At 30.4% G+C, this 27,012-nt stretch overlaps 1 protein-coding gene across 2 annotated transcripts; it reads left to right on the top strand.

Moving 5' to 3' along the window:
* Positions 1-766: 766 nt before the first annotated feature.
* rswl (tRNA methyltransferase roswell) lies at positions 767-26,703 on the top strand. 2 transcript variants are annotated; one of them, XR_012758647.1, is made up of 5 exons: positions 767-2,001; positions 11,893-12,056; positions 14,040-14,265; positions 19,823-19,915; positions 26,256-26,703. XR_012758647.1 is itself a non-coding variant. In XM_075380981.1 (4 exons), the coding sequence occupies exons 1-4, from the start codon at positions 981-983 to the stop codon at positions 19,837-19,839; spliced, it is 1,428 nt and encodes a 475-aa protein (XP_075237096.1). In that variant the 5' UTR covers positions 767-980; the 3' UTR covers positions 19,840-20,049. The 2 variants fall into 2 exon arrangements, 1 of the variants encoding a protein (XP_075237096.1); XM_075380981.1 differs by lacking the exon at positions 26,256-26,703 and having other exon boundaries at positions 19,823-20,049.
* The last annotated feature ends 309 nt before the right edge of the window (positions 26,704-27,012 follow it).

Here is a 27,012-nt window from a genome sequence, read left to right as displayed (position 1 = left end):
ATCGTCCAAGTTTCACTTCCATATAAAGTGGCACTCCAAACATATACTTTCAAAAATCTTTTCCTGACATTTAAATTAATTTTTGATGTAAACAAATTATATTTCTGACTGAAGGCTTCTTTCGCCTGTGCTATTCGGCATTTTATATCCGAAATTAGTAATTTCGGATATAAAATCCAAAATTAGTAATTCTACTTCCCAGATAACAAAATTCATCTACCTCCATAATCTTTTCTCCTATTTTCACATTCAGTGGTCCATCTTTGTTATTTCTACTACATTTCATTACTTTCATTTTGTTCTTGTTTATTTTCATGCGTAGGACTTCATCCATGCCGTTCATTGTTTCTTATAAATCTTTTTTACTCTCAGCTAGAATTACTATATCATCACCAAATCGTAGCATCTTTATCTTTTCACCTTGTACTGTTACTCCGAATCGAAATTGTTCTTTAACATCATTAACTGCTAGTTCCATGTAAAGATTAAAAAGTAACGGGGATAGGGAACATCCTTGTTGGACTCCCTTTCTTATTACGGGTTCTTTCTTATGTTCTTCAATTATTACTGTTGTTGTTTGGTTCCTGTAAAACTGTTCGGTAATAAGTATATTAAATAATTAAAACAAAAAATAACACTTTTAAATGCTAATTTTTTTTACTTATTGTATTTTTCATAATGTTGAAATTAGTACTCCACATATCGAAAATAATATCTTGGCTATCGATATTTTGTGACAAAATTGTTGATATATATCGATCAAATCCCACGGTATCACAGTGGAAAAATGGACTGATTTGCAGGTTATGTTGTAGGAGGTAATTTGACGCTTTAGTTACTATAAAAACGAATTTTGTTTAGTGCGGTATGCTTGAGATGTGTATTTACTAGATTTTGTAAACAAATAATTACTTCTTTAAGAGTGTTATTGTGATATTGGTAATTAGTGGGATTTACAGTAATTAGAACAGTTTGCAATAATGTTTTCATTCTCGTGTACAACCTTACTTAAAAATTGTTGTATAAAAAATTTATGTAATAAGTACTACGTTTCAAATGCATGTTTTCATATATTATCAAATGTAAACCATGTAATCTTACCGAAAAAGGCAATTTGGAAAGACGTTAATTATTTTAATATCTCAATTTCTAATAATAATAAAATATTTAATTGTAAACCTTCATTAAGGTGTTTTACGTCCTGTTCAAATGCAAAAAAAAATAATAATAATAACAAAAGTTCTGGTGAAAATGATGAAAATATGGATTCGTTAAACGAATTTTATAAAGTAGATGAAGAAGCAGTAACCAATGGGAATCCTGATCTTTTAAAGAAATTAAAACTTTCTATGTTAGAAGTTGAAGTTATACGTCAAGAAGGTTTGCTGGTACCATCAAAATTAAAAACAGATGAATGGAAAGAATTAATTAACCTTAAGACTCGTTCTGCAAAATTAAAATATTTAAAATTTCTTTTCTTAAATGAAGTCAAAAGAAGGAATGATAAAATAAGAAAAGAAAGGAAACGTCAAAAACGTGAAGAGGGATTTAAAGAGCTTGTAAATTCTAATCATATTAGATATGGACTCGGTGGTTGTACAATATTTCTTAGAATATCCGATGTGACTATGAATAACTTAGGTAATAGTAGACTGATATCAGCGATGCAGTTTGGACAAGATTTAATTGTTGATTGCGGATATGATGAATATATGTCTAAAAAAGAAATGAATTATTGTGCTAAACAATTAATGTTAGTATTTGCTGGAAATCGGAACAATAATGAACCCTTTAATGTACATTTTTGTAATGCAAACCCTGATAGTTACTTAATCAAACAATTAAAGAAATTTATACCAACTTTGTACGAATGGGATTTCCCTATTAATGTTACAGAAAAAAGTTATCTTGATTTATTTCCAAAAGAGAAACTTGTTTACTTGACTCCTCATTGTCGTGAAAATTTAACTACTTTTAATCATGATGATATTTACATCGTAGGTAAGTTAAATTAATTTACTTTTATAATTATTATTTTAACTCTGTGGTTGGCAAGCATCCCTCCTGTTCTCTCTGCATGGAAATAAAGTTTTTATACTGTACATTAATTATTAGCCTAAGTACTTGTTCTTAAAATTGCAGTTGTGAATGTGCCCAATCTTTTTTTTATTTTACTATTTAGAACTTAAAAATGTTTCATAATTTGTGTTATGTGTTTGTATGTTAGTTGCCATATTGAGAAAAGTTTAAATTGATTTACATGTAATATGAGTTACTCCTGAAATTGGTACGACCAGTCTGTAGATAACAAATATCTCTGCCCTCTTAGCAAATAAACTGTTGCATCATTGTTTCACGAAATGCAGGAGATCTTTATCTCTATAAGTGACACCTTTACACAGTTTATCTTAGGGCCTGGCAGTATGATGAACATAATTACTTTAAGAGAAAGATTGAGATAAATTGTGTAGAACAACAAATTAAATTTATGTTGAGAAATAATTCATTATATATGAGGGTTGTTTAAAAAATAATGCACTATTTGTTATAAAGTGAAGACAAAATGAACTATTTGCTACAACCGGCAGTTTGTACCAGTCTCAGCCCTTTTAAACTCCTTTTAATTTAATTTGATTTGAGTTATTAATGAAAACAGTTTTTGCTAATTTTTCCTGCAGGATGACTGTTACAAAGCTAATTTAACATCACTTTTTTAGCTATTTAATAATTAGGAGAATCTGTGATGAATTAGTCAGTAAGGACTTCATTTTCATTTTTGTTAGTTTCTGAAAAAATAAAATTGAAAAACTACAATGTGTTTATAAACTTTGTTTAATAATGTGAGCGGAAAAATTTGAATTTGAGGTTGACCACAGCAACTGAAAATGTAGATTCTTTTTCTGTTGATAAAATCTTTATTTTTTTTATGTTTTATAATAATAAACCTTTTATGTTTTATGTTCAGAGTATTGCAGGATATATTGGTCAAACTTAAGGAACTGATACAGGATATCAAAATGAACAAAACATTTTGGTACTTTTTCGTTTTATGTCACCCAAACGTTTTTGCCTAAATCAACTCAAAAATAACTATTATGTTGAAAAAAATAATTTGTAGGCAAGAAAAAAGGCAAAAAAAGTTTAATTTTTTTTCAATTTCTGAAAATTTTTTTTGACAAAAAATACAATAAGCATTATTGCTTGTAATTATAGTTATAAATTAACAAAACCTAACCAACACTTGCTAACCTCAACAAATTAACAGTAATGTTTTGATTATTTAACTAATAAATAATTGCAATAATTACTGAATTTTTTTTTAACCTATGGGACCACCGTTAGATATTACTTCAGAGGATGAGATGAACGATTTGTAGCGTTATGGTTGATTTATATTTATAAAATAAATAAATGTAAATGGTTGTATTGAATGAGTTCCTAACATGTTCACAACTTGATTTGACTAGGAAAAATGATTTTTCAATTTCTAAAAAATATTTTTCAATTTAAAAAAAAAATCTTTTTCAATTTTTTTTTATTTTAAAATTATTTTATGCCCAAAATCAAGGAAATAAAATGATTGTACAGGGGGGTTTGGGGGGCGGAGCCCCCCGATTGTTACAGTATATGATTCATAAATGTAAAATTATAATTTTGCATTCCTATAATTTTACTCTCAAAACTCAAAATGAACTCCTAACATGTTTACAACTTCATTTGGTGATAAAACTTATGTGTTTCACCTATTCATATTGCTAGAATCTCAGTACGTAGAATAATAACAGAAAATTCTATATGATTTGAGTAAATACGTTAAGTAGTTAATTGACTAATACACCTTACACCTTATTTTCAATCGCTTGAGAAATTAGTAGCAAAGAAAGTGTCGTAAAATTCTTACAAGATAAAGATATATTACATAGGATTCGTTAGTGTAAAAACAAATATCTAATGACATTGAATCTAAATGGACGTCATAGGTAGCCTTGCAGAGAAAGAACTTGTTGATCAGAAATTACAAGATGCGCAATTATCGTTTGATACTATTATTATGTTTATTTACGGCTCGTCAGAGGATTATGCAACTACAAAATTTTGTAAACATGAATTGGGAATGGCATCAGAGGCAATTACAGATTGGAAAAACTATTTATGTGAAGTATGTGCCGATGATTTATTGAAGAATCCCAAAAAAATTGGTAGACCAAGAATGATAGTAGAAATTGACGAAACATTGAACTTTATTTATTCAGTTGTATTTTTCACTAGACATGACTTTTTTCAGAAATGGTTTGTTTGTTTTAATTACATCACAAAATTCACAACAAGAAAGTTCTGAATTAATTTTAACATTTAGCAGATGTTTAACAGTAGATACTGAAAGTCTATCCCTTTCTGCAGACCAATTGTTCCCCGTAATTGAAAAATCTCTCAGCTGGAGCAGATCTCCCAGGCAAAGACATCGCAAACTCAACCATTTTAGAAATATTGGTGCATAAAATATCAGTCTTTTGAAACACCTTAAAAATTGCTTTCCACTTCTCTTATTTAGAAAGTAGAATTACTTAAGATGGGCGAAGCAGGAGCGATGTAAAATGCTGAATAGCACAGGCAAAACTAAATTTATAATAATATAATTTTCTTACATCAAAAATTAATTTAAACATCAGGAAAGGATTTTTGAAAGTATATGTTTGGAGTGTAGCTTTAGATGAAATTGATACTTGGACGATGGGAGTAGCTGAGAAGAAAAGATTAGAAGCTTTTGTAACGTGGTGCTACAGGAGAATGTTAAAAATCAGACGGGTGGATAAAGTGACAAATGAAGAGGTGTTACGGCAAATAGATGAAGAAAGAAGCGTTTGGAAAAATATAGTTAAAAGAAGAGAGAGACTTATGGGCCACATACTAAGGCATCCTGGAATAGTCGCTTTAATATTGGATGGACAGGTAGAAGGAAACAATTATTCAAGCAGGCAATGTTTGGAATATGTAAAACAAATTGTTAGGGATGTAGGATGTAGGGGATATACCAAAATGAAACGACTAGCACTAGATAGGGAATCTTGGAGAGCTGCATCAAACCAGTCAAATGACTGAAGACAAAAAAAAAACATGTATATTCCTGCCTGAATTATAATATCGTCTCTTCAGTTTCTCTCAAAAAGTCAAACTGAGTGTTTAAAATATAAAAATGTGCTTTCAGGTCATTGTTTGGCATCCGTAAGTATGAATCGTGTCTACCAAATTTAGAAAATTAAAAATGTTTACTTATACTTGTATTTGTGTTTAGAACGTGTAAGTTTCTAAAAAGAAAAATGTTTTTATGTAAATCGGCACAATCCTTTAGGTTATGAGAAAGGAACTTATTATGCTTCCATTATCGAACCATTTAAAAAGTTTTTCCACCAATTTATTTAAATACAAGGAACATTGAATAATTAACCAGACAAATTGATGTAAAGAAAAAAACGATTTATACAATGACAATGAAACTTACACTACTTAACAACATATTCTCCAGAAATTTTAGACCCTTTTACCACAGTTTTGTGAGCTTGCTGATTCCTGCAGCGTAGACGTCTTTACTTTGCTATTTGAACCATTCATATACTGCTGTTTTGACCGCTTTATTATCATCGAACTTCTTGCCGCATAAATCGTCTTTGAATGGGCCTTTTTTTTTTTTTTTCTTGTCTTCAGTCATTTGACTGGTTTGATGCAGCTCTCCAAGATTCCCTATCTAGTGCTAGTCGTTTCATTTCAGTATACCCTCTACATCCTACATCCCTAACAATTTGTTTTACATATTCCAAACGTGGCCTGCCTACACAATTTTTCCCTTCTACCTGTCCTTCCAAAATTAAAGCGACTATTCCAGGATGCCTTAGTATGTGGCCTATAAGTCTGTCTCTTCTTTTAAGTATATTTTTCCAAATGCTTCTTTCTTCATCTATTTGCCGCAATACCTCCTCATTTGTCACTTTATCCACCCATCTGATTTTTAACATTCTCCTATAGCACCACATTTCAAAAGCTTCTAACCTTTTCTTCTCAGATACTCCGATTGTCCAAGTTTCACTTCCATATAAAGCGACACTCCAAACATACACTTTCAAAAATCTTTTCCTGACATTTAAATTAATTTTTGATGTAAACAACTTATATTTCTTACTGAAGGCTCGTTTAGCGTGTGCTATTCGGCATTTTATATCGCTCCTGCTTCGTCCATCTTTAGTAATTCTACTTCCCAAATAACAAAATTCTTCTACCTCCATAATCTTTTCTCCTCCTATTTTCACATTCAGTGGTCCATCTTTGTTATTTCTACTACATTTCATTACTTTTGTTTTGTTCTTGTTTATTTTCATGCGATAGTTCTTGCGTAGGACTTCATCTATGCCGTTCATTGTTTCTTCTAAATCCTTTTTATTCTCGGCTAGAATTACTATATCATCAGCAAATCGTAGCATCTTTATCTTTTCACCTTGTACTGTTACTCCGAATCTAAATTGTTCTTTAACATCATTAACTGCTAGTTCCATGTAAAGATTAAAAAGTAACAGAGATAGGGAACATCCTTGTCGGACTCCCTTTCTTATTATGGCTTCTTTCTTATGTTCTTCAATTGCTACTGTTGCTGTTTGGTTCCTGTACATGTTAGCAATTGTTCTTCTATCTCTGTATTTGAACCCTAATTTTTTTAAAATGCTGAACATTTTATTCCAGTCTACGTTATCGAATGCCTTTTCTAAGTCTATAAACGCCAAGTATGTTGGTTTGTTTTTCTTTAATCTTCCTTCTACTATTAATCTGAGGCCTAAAATTGCTTCCCTTGTCCCTATACTTTTCCTGAAACCAAATTGGTCTTCTCCTAACACTTCCTCCACTCTCCTCTCAATTCTTCTGTATAGAATTCTAGTTAAGATTTTTGATGCATGACTAGTTAAACTAATTGTTCTGTATTCTTCACATTTATCTGCCCCTGATTTCTTTGGTATCATTACTATAACACTTTTTTTGAAGTCTGACGGAAATTCCCCTTTTTCATAAATATTACACACCAGTTTGTATAATCTATCAATCGCCTCCTCCCCTGCACTGCGCAGTAATTCTACAGGTATTCCGTCTATTCCAGGAGCCTTTCTGCCATTTAAATCTTTTAATGCTCTCTTAAATTCAGATCTCAGTATTGTTTCTCCCATTTCATCCTCCTCAACTTCCTCTTCTTCCTCTATAAAACCATTTTCTAATTCATTTCCTCCGTATAACTCTTCAATATATTCCACCCATCTATCGACTTTACCTTTCGTATTATATATAGGTGTACCATCTTTGTTTAACACATTATTAGATTTTAATTTATGTACCCCAAAATTTTCCTTAACTTTCCTGTATGCTCCGTCTATTTTACCAATGTTCATTTCTCTTTCCACTTCTGAACACTTTTCTTTAATCCACTCTTCTTTCGCCAGTTTGCACTTCCTGTTTATAGCATTTCTTAATTGCCGATAGTTCCTTTTACTTTCTTCATCACTAGCATTCTTATATTTTCTACGTTCATCCATCAGCTGCAATATATCGTCTGAAACCCAAGGTTTTCTACCAGTTCTCTTTATTCCGCCTAAGTTTGCTTCTGCTGATTTAAGAATTTCCTTTTTAACATTCTCCCATTCTTCTTCTACATTTTCTACCTTATCTTTTTTACTCAGACCTCTTGCGATGTCCTCCTCAAAAATCTTCTTTACCTCCTCTTCCTCGAGCTTCTCTAAATTCCACCGATTCATCTGACACCTTTTCTTCAGGTTTTTAAACCCCAATCTACATTTCATTATCACCAAATTATGGTCGCTATCAATGTCTGCTCCAGGGTAAGTTTTGCAGTCCACGAGTTGATTTCTAAATCTTTGCTTAACCATGACATAATCTATCTGATACCTTGCAGTATCGCCTGGCTTTTTCCAAGTGTATATTCTTCTATTATGATTTTTAAATTGGGTGTTGGCAATTACTAAATTATACTTCGTGCAAAACTCTATAAGTCGGTCCCCTCTTTCATTCCTTTTGCCCAGCCCGTATTCACCCACTATATTTCCTTCCTTGCCTTTTCCAATGCTTGCATTCCAATCTCCAACTATTATTAAATTTTCATCTCCTTTTACGTGTTTAATTGCTTCATCAATCTCTTCGTATACACATTCTATCTCATCATCATCATGGGCGCTTGTAGGCATATAGACGTTAACAATCGTTGTCGGTTTAGGTTTTGAATTTATCCTTATTACAATGACTCTATCGCTATGCGTCTTGAAATACTCCACTCTCCTCCCTATTTTCTTGTTCATCACAAAACCTACTCCTGCCTGCCCATTATTTGACGCTGAGTTAATTACTCTAAAATCACCTGACCAAAAGTCGCCTTCCTCTTCCCACCGAACCTCACTAATTCCTACTATATCCACGTTTACTCTATCCATTTCCCTTTTTAAATTCTCTAGCCTACCAACCTTTTTTAAGCTTCTAACATTCCACGCTCCGACTCGTAAAATGTTATTTTTTACTTTTCTGGTGACCCCTTCCTTAGTAGTCCCCACCCGGAGATCCGAACGGGGGACTATTTTACCTCCGGAATATTTTACCAAGGAAGGCGCCTCCATTATTGCTTTTGAAAATGCAGAGAGCCACATTTTCTTGGAAAAAAAAAAACAGCTGTAGTTTTCCATTGCTTTCAGCTGCGCAGTACTCAGAGGACTGAGTGATGTTGATATGGCCGTTTAAGTCATTGTGACTCACGCCCCTAACAACTACTGAAAGAGCTGCTGCCCTCTTTCAGGAATCATTCCTTAGTCTGGCTCTCAACAGATACCTCTCCGATACGGTTGCACCTTCGGTCCAGCTACTCTGTATCCCTGAGCACTCAAGCCCCCTCACCAACGGCAAGGTCTCATGATTCATAGAGGAGGTGAATGGGCCAAACAAATGAAAATCAGATGAGGCGAGATCTGGGATGTGAGGAGAACACCTTCCAACCCAACTTCTCGAGTGTTTCTCTGGTTCTTTGAACGATGTGGAGGCACGTGTTGTCATGCAAGAGAATCGCACATTTTGAAAGAGCACTCTGATGTTTTTGCCTTATCGCAGGACTCACTCTCTGTTTGAGCATTATTTAATAGTACTCGCTGTACATAGTACATTGTTCTATGAATTTTTAGTAACTAAAAATTGGGCCTTGTAAGTCTCAAAAAACCGTCAACATCACTTTACCAGGTATGTGTGAATTATAAATTTTTTTTTTTGTTGTCAGATGTTTCCACTCAAGATTTTGCTGTCTGGAATCAGGCTTGAACCATGTATCAACACAGATTACTGTATGATCTAGAAATCTTCCACTTCAAACTGTTCTTTAAGCTCAGAACAAATGCAAATCCAGGTGATTTATGGGCTTGTGTCAACTGTCTTTGAATCCATGCCGAACACATTTTGTGATGATTCAGTACATCATAATGATTGAATGCGCGGTTCCAACACCAATATTACACAAACTAGCAATTTGGGAAATTTTGAGTAGTGTCATCACAAATAAAGCTATTTTATACGATTTTGCAGCGCAGTAGTCGAAACTTTAATTGATCTTCAAGTGCGATTGAGATCAGTTCTACTTGTTCTGCCCGAATTAAACCCACTTATACATGTTACTGATGTTTAAACAGTTTTCACCATACTGTATTAACATTATTGAGTAAATTTTCACTGGTTTCACACCTTCTACAAAAATCTGATCACTGAACGTTGTTCTTCCAGTGAACACGTTTCAAGCGGAGCTGACATTCTGAAATCAACAAAAGAGGTTGTGTTTAGATTAATTATGATTGAACAGCTGGTTAAATGAGTTTCCAAGGTTGCCAGCTTAACCCTCAAAAGGTTTCATTGTCATTGAATGAACTGTTTTTCTGTACGTCAGTTTGTCTTGTTAATTATTGAACATTCCTCGTACAATTAAAGGTTTTTTTTTTTTATAGAAACAATATTAATGTTGAATTTTTAAAGTATATTAACTAAAATTTTTGTTAAAAATCAATTTTTTTTTGTATTCCATTTAATGAATTCATAAATATGTGCTCAAATAATTTTAATTGTGTCTTCTTAATGTGATTCATTTTGTAGTTATTTTTTATATTTATTATATTCATGTATTTACCTTAACTTTTATGTGTTTAAAATTTAAATAATTTTGTAAGTATGGATTTTTAATTACATTTTATATTCAATTGTGCATTTTTTAATGCTGCTGATTTAGATTTTGTTACGGTTTCCCTTGAACTATTCAGACAAATGCTAGATCTATTCCTTTTTTTATCTGTGTAGTAGCATATGCATATATTCATTCTGTTGGGATTTTTTTTTTTTTTTTTTCACCAGTAATTTCTAAGAGTTTCAGATCTTGCCCTTTCTTGTTCAGAGTACACCCGGCTTATTGTTTTCTTGGGTTTTGATAGGAATCTTGTTTCTTTATTTTTTAATTTCTCATAGTTTTCGTTTTTAGGTTTTCATGGGTTACGTCTAATTCCTCCACGTCTTTCTGTACTTCGTATAACCAGTTCGGTCTGCTTTTCTTGTTCCAGAAAAGTTTGATTATCCGTCTGATAAGTCTGGTCTCTTTTGTTCTGAAAATATGTACTAGAAAGGAAATTTTCTTCTTTCTAAATTTATTAGTTATCGGGATGATCTTTTGTAAATCTCTTCGTTTGGAATAATTTTCCAAATCCCGTCTTTTTTAATCTTTTCCCTGATGCATCGTTGTAGAATCTGCCTTTCATACTTTTCCAGTTTGTCGGTAAATCTTGTCTGGTACGGTCCAAATATGGTTTCGCATCCATAAAGTATTTCCGGTCGGATAACTGAGTTATAATGTCTTATTTTTGTGTTTATGGACATGAATTTTTTGTTATAGATGTTTTGTGTTTTTATTGTGGCTTTGATGAGTTTATTTATTCTTTCATTCCAGTTTGGATTTTCTTGGAGGTTATGTGTGATGTTTTCCCCCAAATATTTAAAGTTTTCTACTAGTTCTATGTCATTATTGTTTATTTTTACTTCGCTTATGCATAGCGGGTCTCTCACCATAACATTGGTTTTTTTGTATGAAATTTTTAGACCAATTTTTCCTGCAATCTCTTCCAGTGTTGACAGTTGGTATCTGGCCTCTTCTATATTTTGGGATAGTAGTGCTAAATTATCTGCAAAGCCTAGGCAATTTACTCAGATACCTTTTCCTATTTTAATGTTATCTTTATTTAATTTTTTCCAATTCCATATTATAAATTCAAGGGCACAGTTGAATAAAAGCGGTGACAGTCCCATCTCCTTGTCTCAGTCCTGTTTTGATGTCGGATGGATCAGATATTTCTCCCCTGAATTTAACCTTGGATTTGGTATCCGTTAGTGTTAGTCCGATGATTTTGACTAGTTTTGGGTGAAGCCCTAAATTTCTCAGGATTTTTAGCAGAGATTCTTGATGTACACAATCATATGCTTTCTTGAAATCAATAAAAGTCACTACCAGTCGTTTATTCCTTAGTTTATGATACCTTATAATTAATTTTAAATTTAGAATTTGTTGTGGGCAGCCACTCCATGGTCTAAAACCCCCTTGGTATTCCCCTAGTTCTTGTTCCAGTTGGTCTTTGATCTGTTGTAATGTATATATTGGGAATATATAATTATAATTTATATAATTAATTCTGTTGAGATTTATATAATGAATATTGTATACTGATTAGAATTAAACATTTATTTATCCTAGTATTAATTTTGAATTTTGTTCATATATTTTCTTCTTTTTTTTAATATCAAATATATTTTAAGATTTTTTTATTTCAATGTGATTTCCAGGTGGTATTGTTGACAAATTGAATTGTGAGCCATTGTCTCTTGCAAAAGCAAAAAAAGAAGGACTTAAAATGGCAAAATTTCCCCTTGAAAGGTATCTTATGTGGGGATCAGGTTCAAAATCATTAACTCTTGATCAGTGTACTGAAATATTACTTGAACTAAAGGTAGGTCATTAATATTAATATTATTATTATTATACAAATATTTCTGTAATTAGAATTTTTCTTTAAAAAAAAAACTGGATAAAACAATTTATTTTATATAATAACCTAGGTGAAGTCTATATACTTCTCTACTGCATGATACCTAATGGAAAATATGGCGAGACTTGTGCTACAACAGGAAAAGAATCATGTTTACAATTTATTTTTTCTCATTTTGTAGACTGAAAAATGTTATTGTTTGTTGCTATCAGGTGCTCTGATTCATTAACTACTCTTCAACCATTTAACAGATATTTATAATTTGAAATGTAAAAGATGTTAAACTTAAATATGGAAACTTAAATAATTTTTCAAAAGTTAAACATATGATCTTTTTCTGAAACTTAGAAGTTAGCAAAGAATAGAACACGGTGGAGAGCAGTAGTTGTGACAAGACCTTCCATAATGGCAGAACCCTATGAATGAAATGAAATGAAAGACGTAAAATGATATTTAGCAAATGCTTTATCGCAAAGTTGTGAAATTAATGATGAAATATAAGAAGATAATTATGAAAATATATGTCTCACAAATAAGATAGTTAAGGTTTAGGATAGTTAATGATACTTTTTAGATATTTATAACCTGATATAAATTTGTGTTTTATCTGTGTACTTCAGGCATTAAACACGGGTCAGTCAAATGTAAACTGGTGCTTTGTCTTAATAGTTCACATCCAAATATGAGCAGACTGAAGTGAACGGATATTAATGGTGGGGGTGATGGATCCCCATCAACCCAGTTAGTATTCATGAGCCATTGTCAGTAGCATCATGATAGAGCAGTAGGTCCCATTGTTAGTTATGCAATGTACTACTATCTTGGTGTTTCTTACGATTGAAGATATCCAACCTTACAAAATTTTGACTTTACGCATGGGCACGTTGAGAATATGTCATGTACCCGAGTCTACGACTGGATCAACAGATTTAAAGGATTGCATGAAGATGTAGAAAAATACAATCACAATATACACAAATGTTCTTGAATGACAAGTTTGATTGATCTGTGACTTCATTGAAGAAGATGAGCACTTTATGGTTGATAAAATTGCTTTAAAAGTGGGTATCAGTCGTAGAAATGACATTCTGTTATCACGTAGCACTTGGGATTTCAATATATTTGTGTGAGGTGGATTCCAAGACTAATCCCGAAATCAGAATCCGGTTTAACAGAAAATTTTCCCAAGGCTCCTGAATTGATTGACAAGAGGGAGAGTACAAGAGTAGTCATATGTGATGAGACATAGGTCCATTTACCCTCCTGAGTTGAAATCGATGAGTATGTTGTAGATGACCATTTCTCTGCAAAGGCGAAAATGCATCAGCTTGGAAATTCCTCTTAACTGTATTTTTGGGTCTTGAAAGACCCCAAAAGCTTGCTAATTTTTTCCATGAAAATGTTATGTGTTACTGCCAGCTCTTGGATAAAGTGAATGCCACCTATAAAAACAAAAGGGACTGGTGGATCAGAGGTGTGATTATCCTTTACAACTCAGACGTTACACAGGGTGTTAGTACTCGGGATAAATAGGACAAAATTTACTTGGATACCTTAGAACATCCTGAAAATCCAGATTTATTGCCTTACAATCTCTTTTTTAGGCTGTTGAAAGAGGCACAGGGAGGGCATCGATTCCAGAGCGAAACAAAGTAGAGGAGTTCATGCACAATTGGGTCGTGTCACATTCTCAAACTTTTTATGATAAAGGGATTCACAAGCAAAAATATGTTTTCTATTTTTATTCTAAATTAGTAAATGTTAAAATTCAAGTCTGGTTTATATTTGGCTGACCTTTTTAATTTATATAACAGCATTAGTACCTGCTAATCTCAGTTCTGGTTAGTCAGAGATTGTATAGGTCAATTAATAAATTATAATTAAGATCATTTTGTTATAAGTTGAATTAAAAAGAAAAAAATAAATTTAATAAATTTTTTTCAGAAATCTGGAGATTGGGAAAAAGCTTTAGAACATGTACCTAAAAGAAAATTAATGACTGATGAAAAAAATGTAAAAGAACAAGAAAAAATAGATGAACTTATGGATAAATCTACTCATTTTGGCCAATCATACATTAAAATGCATGAATGGGGTGTGAAAAATAAAGGAAAATTAAAAAATCGGGCATACGATTTTGATTTACATTCACTTCGGAAAGAAAAAAAAAGTAAATATCTTATTTGTTTATAAATACAATATTTATACAGAGTGTATCACAAAGTTCTCCCAGTACATTTTAACCTATTTTACTCATGAAAATAATGGAAAAAGTTAATTTAAACAAATGTCCTAAAGTGCTTCTTTTGTGAGTTATGACTAGTAAATGAGGTCGAACTGAAATCTTTAGGATTTTAATTAACGGGCAGACTTAGCGATTTCATATGCTTTTTGACCTGAAAAATAGGTCCCAGAATTGTAGTTTTTGAGAAATCTGGGGTCAAAACCAATAAATTGGGCTAAAAAATCATGTTTTTTATGATTAACGTAAAATAACATTGTTAAATGGGTAATAAACACAAAACTTTTGGACAAAACTTGTAAAGAATTTAATTCTGAACAAAATGGTGTAAGATAACTTGAATAAAACAAATAAAAGTCAGAAAAATTCAAATTTTTATTAAAAACATTATACTAAACCAAAGTGCATTATAAACACCAGTTTATAACAAACTTTGAAAAATGAACCAGCCATTTTCTACGCATTTCTTGGCACATTCTGTACTGCTTTTGTTGCTCTTTTTAGTTCTCCAGAGCTGTACATTTCTCACCAAAATGTATTATTGTTTCGTATTTAGTATTTTTCTTCTATCCCAGATGCAGAAATCTAAAGGTGTTAGATCAGGTGATCTTGGTGGCCAGGAATGTGAGCCTTCATGATCATTCTTCAGGGAAATTATGATTTAAGTGAGTGGAAATGGCACAAGAGCGCCATTGTCTTGGAAGTATTCTTTGCGTTTCAATGCTAGAGAAACATCTTCAAGCAGATGCGGCAATTCTTCTTGAAGAAAGTGCAAGTAGACCTCAGCATTTAAGCCACCAGTTAATATGAACAACCAAACAGCTGATTGTGAAGAAGGCTGCACCATGCATTAATGCTAAATCATTGAGTAAAATTTGTCTCGTCTATAAACAAAACATACTTGTAGATTTGATTTGTATTCCACCAGTTGCAGAATTCCAATCGAAGCAGACTGTCTCCTTTGTGCAGATGTTGAACAGGCTGTTTATGATAAGTATGAAACTTTTATTTTGTTTAAGTGTCCTCCAAACCATCGAATGAGAAACTCTGATTCGCTTAGAAAGATGTCATGTACTGATGCCTGGACTGCATTGATAATAATTTCATCAATAACAGCTTCATGTTGGACAGATTATTTGTAGTTGGTAAAATACAAGGTAGTGAACCTGTTTCCCAAGCAATCAGCGCAAAATGTTGCTCTAATTGTTTTGGGATTTGGAATCCTGCAATTTGGAAAATGTACATCATATTCTATTGCAGCAGCTGTAGCATTACCATTACACCCACCAAAAATGAATACCATGTTAGTGTATTCCTCTGTTGTAAATAAGTATGTTATTACTTCAATGGCAAACAGATCATGTTTTAACTAAAATTGATACAAAACCTTCACTAATGACTACACAGTTCACAGTGCCCAATGTACTTAATATTCCTTACAAAATGATTTAAACATTAATACAGTATTGTGTATTGTTGATCTGCTTTAGTTAATTATTACCAACTTTGAAATAATAATTTTTCATATAATTTATTGTATTTCTGTCATTAATAAAAAAATTATCTAATTTTTACTTCCTTGTACGAAATAAAGGAAGTATTGTGATGGTGAAAAATTTCAGATTTCAGTGGAAAGATCAATTTTGACCATCCCTGAATCCATTTTGACTAGTTTCAATGTGACGTCTGTACGTACATATGTATATATGTATGTATCTTGCATAACTCAAAAACTATTAGCTGTAGGATGTTGAAATTTTCAGATTTAGGACTGTTGTAACATCTAGTTATGCACATCCCCCTTCTGATTGCAATCAACTCAAAAATCCCAGAATCCAAAAAAATTGAATTTTGGAGTTTTTTGTAATTGCAGTAATAAGCTCTCATTGAACATTTTTTAATAATGTATCATAAGTGTTACTTATTTTCATTGATTCCAGAGTTTTAGCCAAATAAAATTTTAATTAACAAACTATTTGGAAGGCACATTGATTCGAATCAGACTTCATCTCATGTTTTTTTTCATTTAAATATATTGATCTATTAATTATCTATTAACCTCTGTAAAAACAAAAAAGTACGATAAATAATAATTCAATATAACAATAAAAAAAATATGAAAAAATATCGGAAGTTATTATTGAAATAAAATTTTATGTACTTTTCATTTAAAAAAAATGTTTATATCCAATTTAATATGTAATTTAGGGTATACAAGGAAGTAATGTGATGTCCACATCAGATTTTTATTTATTTATTTTATTTTACAATTATTGCATAATTTCCAGTTTTTTACAAATTTTTTAACAGTAAATTATGTTTTACAAATGTTTCACATTATCAAAAAAGAATTTAGTTTTTGTTTACATTAAATAAGTATTTTTCTGATATATGTAGTAATGTACTGTTTCTTCGAAATAAGATTCAAATTTTTCTAACTTTTCTTTGTTTTATCTTATATAATTTTGTTCAGAATTAAATTCTGTACAGGTTTTGTGTAAGAGTTTTATGTATTTATTACCTATTTAACAAAGTTATTGTATGTTAAACATAAAAAAAGGGCTTTTTTTACCTCAATTTATTGGTTTTTATCCCAGATTTATCAAAAACTATTGCAGATACAGTTCTTGGACCTATTTTATTCGATTCTTAAGGTCAAAACCTTAAATTTCTAATTCTGGCTCTTAATCAATGTCCTAAAAATTTCAGTATGACCTCATTTCACTGGAGTAGCTGAAATCCGAGCGAAATAACTCACTAGCCGTAACTTGCATTTTAGGATAAATATTTATATGAACTTTTCCATTATTTTTATGAGTATGAAAGTCCTGGGAGAACTTCTTATACACACACCCACTCTCTCTCTCTCTCGATATATATATTTTACTTAATAAATTATTTTTATTAATCTCTTGCGTTAACCAACCAACTATACAAACTTATAAATTAAATACACTACATTTCACTTAGAATTCTCTAAGCTTCCTCAGATTTACTGAAGAACATAAAATTTACTTTATACCATTACAGTTATTATAATGGATTCTATAGTTGCTATACTCTGTTATAGTTGTCTTCTCTGTTTTTATATTGTTTTTGTAAGGTAGAGATAATGTAAAAAAAAATAATCCCATAGCAAAATAAACATTTTTTAATCATCACTGAATCAAGTTTTTCTTTTCAGTTGTCCATGGTGGAACAGTTTCTTTGTAAATGATTACATTAACATCAAAAAGACAAATCAAATGGTTTTAATGTTGAATTAGACCTGTCCAACTCTTTATTGTGTTTTATCATTTAACATTTTTCATCCGCTTGATGTTTATTTTGTTTCTTGGAAGAAGACTATGAGATATTTCAAATTCATTTTCTCAAATTGTGACAAAAGTCAAATAAGTGTTTTATTATTTTTTTTTCTTCTATCAACAAATTTTTTGGTAACGTATTTAATATTCAAATCTCTTTAATATTCACCGTTATGAACTCAAAATATTAGAAGTCTTATCTGTGATCTAATGACAACCATCACTGATGATATAGGAAACATTTTACAAATTTTTTTTTTTAATTCTGGACAAGTCTAAATGAATTTTTTGCAATGTAGAATACTGCTTCTAGACTTGTGTTTTACTCTAAGCTTCTTACAGCATTAAAGTTGTATCAGCTGTTTAGATTTAGTTTAAATGGTGATACATCCCGTCTACAATATAAAAAACATAAGATTTGTAGTTTTTCAAAATAATGACCTTCATAAGGTCTCATCTTTCCTGATCAATAAAGTAGTAATAAGTTTAAGTGGTTCCCTGTAAAATATCAGGAAATTAAGAGGTGGATCGATACTGATCAAAACGTTTAGTGATGAGCAGAGCCGATTTCTTTTATGTCTCGCTAATATGTGTGGTCTAAGTGATGTGTGCCATAAATTTTGAATACCAGAGTAAATGTAATTTTTTGCCAGGACCTTCTGAAGATCCACATTACCGAAATTGCCAATGAGTTTCATCAGTAAAGTGTTGTAGAGGTGAAACTAATAATGAAATATCAGTGCAGGATGGAGGAACCTAATCCTTATCACCAGAGAAAATAAAAGTAGACTTTTACTCAGTATGACAAATTAAAATCAACCCTTCTATGCTTTGTCAAGAGTTCTCTCAAATCCACAGGATTTGAGAGAACTGGCGACTGCGCTTTTTTTTGTGAATGATCGAACATATCTCATTTGATTCCTGTCTGTTACAAGTGTCATTGCCACTGAGCTTTATGGTATTAATAAAGCACTGACCTTCACGAATTCTAGACGTCATCTATTCTTGTCTCTGTGATTCGTTGAGTGCATTACAAGTGATAGGTGACATGTATTTGAGACATCCGCTTGTTTTGGAAATACACAAGCACTCTCTATCCTAACCCATCAAAATACATATTTCAGCTTCTGCTAGATTCCAATTTATGACAGAATCCTAGGGAATGAGCATGTTAACGTTGCTGCTAAGGAAGCATTTACTCAACCTACATTCACATTGTTTTATGTGTTTTGTATTCTTGTCTCCAATTTTATAAAACTGACTGTGAGTGGAGTGGGATGTGATGGTAGATAACAAGCTACGATTTGTTGAGAACACGGTACGTCCTTGGTTTTCCCCCCTTAAAGCAAACAGGATAGATAAAGTTGTTCTTTGTTGATATATTGGACATTTTATGTCTCCGTGGATAGATATATTGGATATTTTATGTTGTCGGATGATATTCTTATGTGTTCTCAATGTAACTGTCGTCTATCTGTTCACCATATTCTTGTGGACTGTGTACATTACGCGACTTTATATCACATGTGTAAAGTACCTGGTTTAAAGTAATATGGACAGTGTGTTCTGGGTGACAATGCTAGCACGATCGATAAAGTAATTGATTTTGTTTCTCACTTAGGAATATATGATCAGTTGTAATACTTTTATTATATTTGTTTTTGTTATTTCTAGTTTTATCATTTACGCATTATTTTGTTTTTATACTGTTTATGTACATGTTTTTTTAGATAGTTTTTAATTTTATTGTTATTCGAGAAAGGGCCCTTTACCCTCCCCTTGGACTTTGTTAAAATGTATTTATGTTTATTTAAATTTTATATATTCTCTGTTTGCTGTTATTTTCTAAATATTTAAATTATTTTTTAAGTCCTTTGATATTAGTTTTAAATAATTTTTTTTTGTTTTTGAGCTGTTGCTGTGATATTAGTTGTAAGATTTTGTTTTTTAGTGTCATTTTATGAGATTAAAACATTTTTTTTGTGGATGATAACAGAAAAGCATGTTTTTATATAAAAAAAAAACTTCTATCACATAACCACTATGTAGACTACGTTCAATTTCTGGTTTCCTCTTAATTTTACATAATAAATAGAATAGGGTTTATGATATATTACTATTAATAAGTATTTTTATTTTTTTATGTAATTTAAAAACTTTTTTAAATTTATCTTTTTCAGAAGCAGCAACTGAATAAATGTTATCTTGTGTTATCTTGGTGTAACCAATGGAGCTGAAATTTTTTTTCATTATGAAATTAAAAACTGGCTTTTGTATGTAAAATTATTATTACGTAGATACTGTTAAGAGTAGTGTTATATGATTAAAAATTAAATACATAGCTGTAATACTTATATTTAAATGATTAAAAGTTATTTTTTATTAAATGAATTACATAGTAAGGTTATTCTGTATTAATTTTTTAGTATAAAGTTATTTTTCACTGAAAGGATGTTGCATTAGACGTCTCCTCAATCAGTTTACAGTCTAATCGGTTACTTCTACATGTCATGCAGTCCTTGGAATGGGTAAAGATGTTGTTTCTTCAGGCACAGTGCACTTATTTTCAGATGACTAATTTGTGAAAGTAAAGCAAAATTTGTTTTAATAAATTATTTAAGCAAGCTCATTGAACCATAATATGCTTTTCTCATTTCCTGAGGAACTAAAAGTAGTATAATGACCTGGAATTGGTTCTTGTGGTTTTTGCTATACGGTGTTATCTTTTTAATAGTGTAATTCTACAGGTGAATTGTTTTTATTATCTATCACTTATACTTGTTCCTCTTCTTATTTTGTAGTTTTGTTGGTATAGGATAGACCCAGTGCAAAAGTTTTTGGAATGTTATTTTTTAATTTTCTGGCCTGACCCCTTCCATAGTAGTCCCCACCTTGAGATCTGAATGCGGGACTAGTTTACCTCCAGAATATTTTACCAAGGAAGGCGCCTCCATCATTTTTATATGAAAATGCAGAGAGCTACATTTTCTTGGAAAAAAAGCAGCTGTAGTTTTCCATTGCTTTCAGCTGAGAATTGAGTGGTGATATGGCCGTTTAAGTCGTTCTGACCTAGTTTTTAACAACTACTGAAAGAGCTGCTGCCCTCCTTCAGGAATCATTCCTTCGTCTGGCTCTCAATAGATACCTCTCCGATATGGGTGCAGCTTCGATCCAGCTATTCTGTATCACTGAGCACTCAAGTCCCCTCACCCACGGCAAGGTCTCAGATTCATAGAGGCATTTTAGAAAAACACAACTCCTTAGAAAATACTATACTGTACTGAAGCATGAACAGTTTACAACTTACAACAATATAGAGCAGTAACATATAAACCAGTGATAGATAGAGTAGTAACAGCATTAAAAATTCAAATAACTGCAGTTTGAGCCAGCTTGTTTCTTTTTTAAGATATTCACCTGGTACTGTTCTGATACATTTTATACCATTATCATATATTTCTATTATTTATTACGTTAATATTATCAGCTGGTATTATATTTTGAAGATTGAACTATCTCTCTTTCTAAATTTAGCTTTCAAAATAATTTAACTGTGTTAATCGTTTGAGAATTTCAAAACTAGCATACAATTTCCTAACCTTTAAATGACTAAATAGTAATTAATTTTAAGATAGTCTTCTTCATGTCATTTTCACCTAATAACCTTACACCACTAATGCATTATGGAAAAGTTGAGACTGGATAAAAGTAAAGATGTAACAAGAATTAAACAACAATATTACTTTATTTTAATTGAACATATACATATAACAACAGTTAACATATTTATATTTATTATATGAACATATTTTTTGTTCAATATTTTTAGCATAAAGTAGACATACAAGGGATGATTTTAAAAGAAAAGCTGTTTGTCTATCGTAATATACAAAATTAAGCATTATCGTAAGGTTAAATGATATTTCTAGGCCTTTTTCCATGAAAAAAGAAATAATCGTATTGATTTTTTTAATAAAAGTTGTAAACAAATAAGCTTTTCAATTATAAAATAATAATGTTCTTACTGAAAATAATCTCTTAAGTTGTTGAAGAACATTAGTAAGATGCAGGAATTTTGTGCTTGTTCGACATAAAAAGGATATTAAACTATAATTAGGTATAACATATTTTGGTAATGCTTTGTCATGGTTGTTACTACTAAAAAGCTGTATTGATGTACATATTTTGAAGAATAGAAACTTCGTAGTTTATCATTTAATGTATCTGTTCCCATCCTGAGTTTTATAAACTTCGATGAGCCTGATTTTTTTTTAAGTAATACTGAAATAAATAAAAAAACAATCCATGAAGTTACATAATTAATTACAATAAATAAATAAAATAAAAAAATAAATATTATTAATATTATTTATAATAAATAAATATTGGTAACTATAAACAAATATTTAAAAAAAGCAGTAATTTTATTCTGCTGTATAATTTTTTTTATAAAAAGAATAATATTAAAAATTAAAACAGAAAGAAAAGTAAGTTATTTCATTTAACGCAATAGCGCCTTTGATTTTATCATCATTATTTAATCTATACTTAAAAGTACAATTAATATAATATTTATTGTTAAGGGTAGTTGTTGGTTATCACACTGCCATTTTTTTGATGCAACTTCTTTGTCAAAAAACAATGTATTAAACAAAAAATATGTTTGTCAGCAAGCGAACATTATGTTGACTGTATACTGACAAATTATACGTAGATCAACATAATGTATACTTGCTTCGCCTGCTAACCTCATCTAATTAATGTTAATATGCATATTATATACAACTTATCAATAACATAACCGTTTTGTTATCGCATTGCCAAGTTTTTTTGGTAACAGTTATAAAATGAGTAAAAATATATTTTTCAAATATTTCCTAGGAAATACATGATTTCCTTGTGTTCACCTTGCAAGAAATACTATTATAATAATTTTAAGCTAGAAATGTAAACGTTTGGTTTGGAAAACTTGTTAGTATGTTTGAATCATTATTGGTGAAAATAGACAGATATAAGCTACACAGCAAAGAAATCATTAAAATATGGGATTACCAAATACCGAAAAAAATGCAATTCCATTTTTACAAGAAAAAGTCTTTTTCTAATATTCCGTAAATGTAAAAAAGCACACTATGACTTTTAATTTTAAACATCAACGTTTTCGCTGCATGTAAAGAGATTGTAGATAGGATATATATTTACGTAAAGATAATTGGTTTGAAGGAAATCTGTTACCATTTAAAAAAATTGTTAGATTTATATTCTGTTGGTGGTATGAATTGACAAGTGTAAAATGGTGCGAATGTGAGTTAGAAATGGGACAAAACACTACAATCGACTGGAATTGTGTTATGTGTCAAAAATTGGAGGGTAAGGACAAAGAGTGACAGTAGAAATTTGTGAAAGTTTATTGACAAAAAGAAAAAAACAATGCTGGCAGAATATTACCACAGCAGTGCCTTTTTGATGAGATTTATCATAAGATAAAGGAATGTTTTATAGAAATAGTGCCTGATTGATCTGCTGTAACACTGTTTAATGTCAAAAAGAAGAATTAAAGATGGTTTTAGTATATATTCTGTCAGCTGAAAAGCATATCAAACTTTCATCCTAGAAAAAGAAAGGCTTTCATCATACAAAAGTGAATCAAATATAATTTTGTAGATCCGGAGACAGGAGTCCACATTCAAAATATTGAAAGATTGCAAATGGAGGAACACATTGTGGCACTTCTCGCCATTATTTGGAAAGTTATTTAGGTGAATTTGAGGTGTAAAAATATTGGAAATGACGAAAATATCTTTAATTCTATTCTCAATAGCATTTACGAGTTTTATCCTTCGAAAGTGTGATGTATTATGTTTATGAATTTTATTTACGAGGTGTTTTGTAATTTTTATTTTTCATTAAAAAATGTACTTTTTCCATTTTAAATAAACATTATTATTGACGTTTTCATTAAATCTGAAAATGTTGCATCGAAAAAAGTGGTGGAGCGATAACAAACAAGTACCATAAAGTATTTTCCCTACTGAATAATGACAACAGTGAATATAATTCATTATTTACCCTCCAGGAAAGACTAGATTAATTTGCTTATTTACTATAAATCTTAAAATTTCTTAAAGCTATGACACATTAATGGCATTAATTAATAAACAAGTTACTTTTTCTAAAAGTAATGATTCTTAAAATAAAATACATCCATTCTCTTTAATATATTATATTTATATATTGGTTTAAATTTTATCTAAATTGGTTGGCGAGTTTGGTATGCAGATTAACAATATATTCAACTCTGTAAGAAAGGCAATAGGAAACTAGTTCATTCCTTATTTTCCATAGTAAGTTTTACTTGGGTTAATTGTTATTTTTGACAATGAAGCGATTTTATCGCGCCTGAGAATAAAATTTCTTGCCGTAGAATATTCTTAGTAAGATGCTTGTTTGTTATCACACAAATAAGTACCTACTTTATAAACGTTTAATAATTTATTTTAAATTCTGTTCAACTTTTATTTTTATCTTTACTGTAAATATTATTAATTATACTGGATGTAAGCTACAGCTGTTCTTATTGTCATGCTGGAATGTGGTTTTTACTCTATATGACCATGGATGAATGGGCAAATGAATGGCAGTATCATTTGTGATTTCTTTCGTATATTTTTTCAATTTTATCCTTTATTCTTTCAGTCTTTACACATAGAAAATTAATTATTTTGTCTTTACATTAAATATAAATATCTGATGACAAGGATGCCATAAAAAATGTAACTGTCGTAAATGTAAAAAGCTTTTCATTCAATACAATTATATATAAATTACTAAATATATTACAATTTATTTATTATTTTCACACGCATAATATGATTCACAACATGTAAGACAATTATTCATCAAATGAGAGAGTCTTTATACTATTTTTTAGCTTGCACGTAAAAGATTAAATTATTTAAACTTAACTAAATTTAATAGAGTATTACCACCACATCATCCATGATGTAAAAATTAACACTTATTAAAAAAAAATTATGTTAATTTTTACAGTAATTAATTATCACGCTGTTAATGAATAATATAAATAATTATTAAATGGAGTCTTGTTAATTAAAAAAAAAAACAAGTTCTGCGTTTTTTTATTACTGTCTGAATGTTACTAGCCAAAATGTACAGAAACAAGGTTTTTCTTTACTACAGGAGACTTCGAGATTGTACATTACTCTTATCAGAAACATTTTATGGATTGATTGATCCCTTCCTCATTTTTTACCACGGCAGTAAGGTTTAGTCACTTTGGAACCAGAGTATGGCATGGCAGCCATTTCTTTCTTCCAGTTTTGCATGGTAACTACCTTTTGTATGAATGTGGAAAAATCCTAAGTTTTCTACTTTTATCTTGGGCAATTGTATAAAATACCAAATTACAGCTTCTGGGTAAAGGTAGGATTTTTTTTTTTGTTGCTGAGCAAGTAATCAGTTGAGGAATTAATGATTATCACACATTATACATTATATGACTGTGGAACAATTAGAGGACTCTACTCTCCTACCTTGAGCAGTTGCAAGAAAGATCATATTATGTTGCCTTCTGAATAAAGCCAAAACTTTGTAAGCAATCGATAAAGAGACTTTAAGTTTTTTTTCTACATTTTTTCATAGGTTTGGCCAAGGTAGCAGTCATACCAAATTTGAGTTATCTAACTCTACTGAAAGTATTTTAATCCTTAATTTGTTTTGTTGTTGCACTAACTATGCATTTCCCTTGTGGTCATGCTCTAAACTAAAATTATCTGGACGGAAATTAATATTATATAATAATGATAGTTTTATATATTATTATTTCATAACATAACATGTTGATCTTTGTGGTAGAGTGGTAGTAATTCAGCCTTTCATCTGGGGGTTGCAGGTTCGAATCCTGATCAGGCATGGCATGTTTTAAAAGTACAAAATTCCATTTCCATATTCTCATGTACAAGCTTTCAAAGCTGAATTAATTCAAGGAAAAAATTTTTTTTTACAAACAGATCTTTTGAAAATCTCTACATTTCAATGAATCGACAGTTGTTTGGGTTTTTCGTTTATTCTATGTAGTATGGATGTGTTTTCTTATATTTTTCATATTTATTTGGTTATTGGGATACTTTTGAATTATTTTTTGTTGTATAATTTAATGTAAACTAAGATTCATTGTCATTTAAAACTTTAGTTTTTATTGTATTATATGATTGAACATTGCAATTTGAAGTAAATTTAAAAAGTTATACACATTATGTAAGAGCCTAAAATTGTAAAGAAAATTTTTATGGAAAAAAAAAACGGGTACAATTAATTATTAATAATTTTAATAGAACAAATTGACAATTTGACTGTTATGTATATCATTGTAATTCATGAACCAAATTATTCTGAAATGTCTTTATATTTTATAATGAGAATAACTGAATGCATATTATATAGTTTAGTTCTTTAGATGATATTTGAAAAGCAAATTTTTCTGATTGCTTTAAGAAAATTTTTTTTTTTTTTTTTTTTTTTGTTATTTACCAAAGAAATATTAACTGCAATTGGTTTAAAAAAATTTTCAAATATTCTATTCAATTGTTTTAGGTTTTAATAAAGTATCCATCAGGTTGGTCTAGTGGTGAACATGTCTTCCCAAATCAGCCGATTTGGAAGTTGAGAGTTCCAGCGTTCAAGTCCTAGTAAATGCAGTTACTTTTATATGGATTTGAATACTAGATTGTGGATACTGGTGTTCTTTGGTGATCGGGTTTAAATTTCAGGAATGGTCAAACTGTGACTATACAAGACTATAATTCATTTACACTCATTTATCCTATGAAGTAATACCTGAACGGTAATTCCTGGAGGCTAAACAGGAAAAAAGAAATAAAAAGTTTTAATAAATTGCATTAAGGAAAAATATAATTTATAAATGGAAAATGAACATTTTTAAGACGGTTATACCAAGAGAAAATAATTAAAATAGTATAGGAAAGTGACTGTGAGATGTAATTTTATTAAATAGTTTAAAAATAAATATTTTTTATTATGCTGGTGGTGGTTTGTCTAGCTCTTCTGTTTATATGTACATAACGTATGTATGTTCATTGAATTTAATCAACCTATTTATAATTTTTTTATTTTTATAAAGAACTAAACATATTATTACTTTCATAAAAAATCACAGTAATGAAAAAATGATGTAATCTAACAATTTTGAGCCAGTTCAAATATTTCTAAGAATAGAAAAATTGTAAATAGGTAGATAATTGTCAGACTGCATAATTTTTATGATTGGCATTTTATAACTTTCATAGGTAAAATTTTAACACTTATTTGTTTTGAACTAAATATTGGGTGC

This window comes from Lycorma delicatula, chromosome 13 (assembly GCF_047948215.1).
Source record: "Lycorma delicatula isolate Av1 chromosome 13, ASM4794821v1, whole genome shotgun sequence".
NCBI classification, from domain to species: domain Eukaryota; kingdom Metazoa; phylum Arthropoda; class Insecta; order Hemiptera; family Fulgoridae; genus Lycorma; species Lycorma delicatula.
The sequence above is the reverse complement of the archived record's forward strand: the minus strand, read 5'-3'. Positions and strand labels throughout refer to the sequence as shown.